General features: G+C 52.0%; 1 protein-coding gene across 1 annotated transcript; it reads left to right on the top strand.

The window, feature by feature from the left end:
• The first annotated feature begins 2156 nt into the window (after window positions 1-2156).
• LOC123158862 (probable xyloglucan endotransglucosylase/hydrolase protein 23) lies at window positions 2157-3587 on the top strand. The gene is made up of 3 exons (XM_044576682.1): window positions 2157-2508; window positions 2618-2811; window positions 2927-3587. Exons 1-3 carry the CDS (start codon window positions 2248-2250, stop codon window positions 3342-3344), a joined length of 873 nt encoding a protein of 290 aa, XP_044432617.1. The 5' UTR covers window positions 2157-2247; the 3' UTR covers window positions 3345-3587.
• Window positions 3588-5398: the final 1811 nt, after the last annotated feature.

The raw sequence follows: 5398 nt of genomic DNA, 5'->3' as shown, positions 1-5398 counted from the left end.
CACGAACGATGTACGCATTGAATCGTATTGATCAACTAGAACGTACCAGTAGGACCGGACGCAACGTCTACGTACTGACGTGGTCAGAATGCACCGCGGTACTCCAACGGATACACCAGTACATGCAAGAAAAGCTGTGATTTCCCTTTTGTGTCCGATTAAAGACGCTGGGCGTCGACGCGTACGCCGAGGCAAGTTTGAGCTTTGAAATGGCAGCGATTGGGTCGACCTCGCGCATGGGCTCGTAGGCGGTACCACGAGACAACAACGTAACATGGCGATGAAAACGGAGGTACGTACGTGCCCGCCATGGACGGGACTGGGCACTCGGCGCTGAAGAACACCACCACTGACTAGTCAGGCCTCAGTGCTACCCATCACCACCATCACGCACGGCCCATCCGGTCATGTTTCCTCCTCATCCATCCATCCATGATCCATCCATCCATCCTCTCGAGTCCTCACCGTTCGCGACTCCGTAGCGGGGACTCGTGTCGGTCGGTCTGGCTGGCACCAGTGCTCCTGGACGAAGGGACAGCCTGTTTTTGGGAAGGTTGTGATGATCGCCGTAGGCATGGGCGGGCCTCATTGTTGTACTGCTGCAGCAGCGGCAGGATTGGATCGAATCGGACTGGAGGGCAGGTGCTAGCGGCGCCAGCAGTGCATGCACGCACTTGATGACTGGAGCAGCGATGAGGAGCCCAGCTGGCTCCCGCTGCTCCACCTGCCACCCGCCATTGATGCCGATGTGTCCTCCCCTCCCGCCTGCTGCCACTGTGGATGATTTACTCGGATTCATTGGCCGCTGTCCCGGTTTCGCAGTACAACGCGCAAATGCATTGCACGCACGCCATGCCCGCCTGCTCGGCAATGGCCACCAGGCCACGTAGCAGTATTTGTTTATCACGTTTCGTATACTGCTTCAGCCTCACTGGCGAGACGTGCATGCATGCATCCGTCCTACCGCTTGAAATGTGATGGACTGTGCTAACCGGGGCCATCCATGCGCCTGTTTAGCTACTGTGATGTTTCATGATGTGCCGACTTCATTAGGGTCGAGTGGAATTTCTTTGAAGGATAATATTACAAGGTGCTATACGACAGACATGCATCGGGGTAGGGCAAGGAAAGGATTAAAGGACCTGAAATCCGTGTCCCCCGCCTAGACAAGTCCAAATGCGAGCCTGTCCGCTCGTCGTGCAGAGGCGTCCAAATCAGGGCACCCGTACCTAACAACAGCGTGTCCATCGGAGCACTGGCGGATCATATACTGTACTTACTCGTCATCAGCCTTGACGGACGGGTCGGCCCAGCCAGAAATGCTACGGGGCCGCCTCCAGCCATTTCAAATTCAAAAACAGAACACAATGCACCGTATGTATGAGTCGTATGACCGTAAGAAACCCACTCACCACTCAACCACAGGTAAAAATTCAGCCCAATTAGATGAGACCTCACCAGCTGCATCGGCCAACCGCAGCTGCACGTACACCACACTACAGTACACGCCAAGCACCGGAAACCTTGCCCTCGATGGGAGGTCGGCCAGAAGGGCCGGGCCAGCCAGCCCCGGCCGGCGTCCGTTCCTTCGGCAAGGGGGAACCCGGGCCCGCACATGCCACGGCCGGATCAGATCACGCACCCAGCAGGCCGCAGGCGGGGTGCCGATCTAGAAGGCGATGATGAACTGTAAAGCTGAGCGAATACCACTGCCCACACGGCCCGTGCCGGAAGAGTGGCGGGCAAAAGCGCCTCCCTCGCAAAAGCTGCGCGCTCCCCCACGCCCATCTACCCGGGTGGCCGCTCGCCCATCTACCCCGGCACGACGTCACGTCGCTCGCCCCCTTTCGCGGACGCCGCGGCGCGGATGGGATATTGGGATGGACGCGGTCAAGTAAAGTCGCCCGCGCGGCCCCACGCACGTACGCCCCGGTGGAGGGGCTGGATCCAGGGTGCCTCCAGCTGCCGCGCGCCGAGCCCGAAACCACCCGCTCCACGGCACCACGGCATTTACTACGCCCGTAAACCGCAGACGCGCCAGCCGGCATCGCACTTGCCCGTTGGATGCCACTCACTGCCTCGCCACAGCCTGTCCAAATCCAAACCAGCCTCCCTCCCCCGGCCGTATAACGGTATAAATACCACCCCCTACTGCCCGAGCAATCCACCCAGCTCCGCCAAGCTCAGCTACCCACACTTCACTCAGTAGCAGCAGCCCAGTAGTGAGAAAGAAACATCGAGTGCGCGATGAGGACGGTGGCGCTCGGCATTGTGGCCATGGCCTGCCTCGTGGCGGTGGCGCGGGGCGGCAACTTCTTCCAGGACTCCGAGATGACCTGGGGGGACGGCCGCGGCAAGGTCGTCGACGGCGGCCGCGGGCTCGACCTCACGCTCGACAAGACCTCCGGCTCCGGCTTCCAGTCCAAGACCGAGTACCTCTTCGGCAAGATCGACATGCAGATCAAGCTCGTCCCCGGCAACTCCGCCGGCACCGTCACCACCTTCTACGTAAGCATCTTCAGTAGTGCATTCTCAGACAGTCGCAGTTCATCGGCCGTTGCCGTTTCCTTATGTGATGGAAGCTGATGGTCTGTTCGTGTGCGCGGGTGTGTTTCAGCTGTCGTCGCAGGGGGCGGCCCACGACGAGATCGACTTCGAGTTCCTGGGCAACGTGACCGGCGAGCCCTACACGCTGCACACCAACGTGTTCGCCAAGGGGCAGGGGCAGCGGGAGCAGCAGTTCCGCCTCTGGTTCGACCCAACCAAGGCCTTCCACACCTACTCCATCATCTGGAACCCGCAGCACGTCATGTGAGCCTCCTTCCTTCATGGATTCTTTCCTTCCGCTCTGGAGACTGAGCCGCTCCTTGCGCATGTTGCTCGAGCTTGTCGCTGACGTGAAGGCCTTTCGGTCACGGGTGTGCAGATTCGCGGTGGACGGCACGGCGATCAGGGACTTCAAGAACCACGAGGCGCGCGGCGTGTCGTTCCCCAAGAGCCAGCCGATGCGGCTGTACGCGAGCCTCTGGAACGCCGACGACTGGGCCACGCAGGGCGGCCGGGTCAAGACCGACTGGAGCAAGGCGCCGTTCGTCGCCTCCTTCCGCAACTTCAACGCCGACGCGTGCGTCATGTCGGGCGGCGCACAGCGCTGCCCCGCGGGCACCATGGAGGCCTCCGCGGCCGGCGCAAACGGCGGCAGCGGCAGCTGGTGGAACCAGGAGCTCAGCGGCATGGGGTACCGCCGCATGCGGTGGGTGCAGAGGAAGTTCATGATCTACAACTACTGCACCGACCCCAAGCGGGTGGCGCAGGGCCTGCCCGCCGAGTGCAAGCTCCGCTGATGAGATCCTGCTGCATCTTACAAGAACCACGCATGAACCCGTCGTCTGAGATGTGTTTGGTTTCGGCTTTCGATCCCTGGGAAGGAACGAAGGAAGGAAGTGCGCGCATCAGAGCTCTGTCGGATGGTGTAAATGTAGTACCGTAGTATGCATATCGCATTCTTTCATTTGTTTCGTTGTCACACGGGGTCGATCCATGTACTTATGCAAGTTCTATAATTAGCCAGTTCCTTTTAGCCCTAATAATCCGGACATGATAGATGTGTTTGTTTCCTCATGTGTACTGTGTGCGGGGATGAGGAGGCACAGAACTACAAGAAGAAGGCGGCCAAAGTGGGCTTGGACATGGGCACCCTGTGGATCTGGACCATTGCGAAGGGGAAGTTTATCCGGCTTTAGATTATTCTAACCGAGGAAGGACACGTGCATGCTGCACGCGAGGAACAAAACAATGCCGACCGGGGGGAGGACCGACATTCATGTATCGCTCTCACCCAAAATACCCAGGAATTTTTAATTAATCGAGCGGTAACTAGATTCGTGACGCTCGGTTTTCACCGCGAGCAAGACGGTCCTCGACACAAAGGAATGCAATAGCCCGCCAGTTTCTTTTTAGGGAATCATGGTCACTTTATATTGATCTAAAATGTAAGGTACTTTCTTCGTCCGGAAATATTTGTCTCAAAATTAATAAAAAAAGATGACTTACACACCTAGACGGAGAAAATATCATGATGCTGCATCAGCCAGTTATTTCTTTTTAGAACTATCAGCCTTTTTTTGAGTCAATTACACCACTGGTGCCACAACTTGGTATGAAAAATCAGTTTAGTGCTAAAACTTGCGGTATACATTGAACTGATGCCATAACTTGGCTTTGACGTACATATACGGTGCAAATCACATTTTTATACGAACAAGATGCTGATTAGGTACGCCAACGTGGCACGGAGCCTGCTGTCAGCGACTAGCGGCATAGTGGACGTGTGGCCTGCTTTTTTGCAAAAATAAACCTCAAAATATTGTTCTCACGAAAAATACTATACCATGGCTGCAAGGGTCCACTTGTCAGCCTCCCACAAATAAATGAAAAATTGGTACGTGAGAGACTCAAACAGCTGACCTGTAGCTAGCAGCAGCGCAAGTATAACCACCTTAATAACTGGATGCTGCTGCTGTATATTTTTTGACTACTAACTAGGTTGCAGTCCCTACATCTCATTTTGCACTTCTCTTTTCAGAAATTTATAGAATATATGTAAAATATAATAGTGTGTTGTAAATAATATATATGTATAAAACAATCGTGTATGGATTTAGCATTTATCCATATATCAAATTATGATGTACATAATTGTTCTTATATAAGTTTAAAATTGTTCACAGTTTCATCCAAATATTTATGTAATATACTACAAAAATTTCATGCTTAAAGTAAGTGTTTATAAGAGTTTAAAAATGTTCACTATTAAAAGGAAATCATGTTCTGTATAAAAGTGTTCATGCTTTAAGAAAGTTTTTTATTTTACTATATATTTTCATAAATTCTTAAATAAGTTTTAAAATATTCAAAGTTTTAACAAAATATTCACGTAGTATATAAAACTGTCATGCTTTAAAAACATATATTCATATAATGTAAAAATAGTTGGCTGGGATTAGAAGCAGCGATATGTAGCACATGCCACCATGTGACCACACCACCCAACAGCGTTACTTTTTTTAGGAATTTATAAAATATATATTTTATTTCAACAAATGCTAATAAAAGTTTAGAATGTTCATGACTTAAAAAATATTAGTATATGAAAGTTTTCATTGTTACTTTTAAATTTATTTTACTTTAACGTGTGGTTACAATTTACATGTATTTTATTTTTTTAACAAAAATAACGGTGTAAACTGGGTCGCTGGGACTCCAGCCCACTGAAGTCAGAACGGTTGTATGCTTTTTGTATCAGTTAATCACAAGTAATGATGTTGGGTGTATTTGTTTGGCGGGCGCTACTGCATACGTCAGGTCACGTGATCGAATACCTGGATGATAATTTTTG

The sequence above is a fragment of the Triticum aestivum genome, chromosome 7B (genome assembly GCF_018294505.1).
Source record: "Triticum aestivum cultivar Chinese Spring chromosome 7B, IWGSC CS RefSeq v2.1, whole genome shotgun sequence".
Lineage (NCBI taxonomy): Eukaryota > Viridiplantae > Streptophyta > Magnoliopsida > Poales > Poaceae > Triticum > Triticum aestivum.
This window is presented reverse-complemented; position numbering and strand designations above follow the sequence as displayed.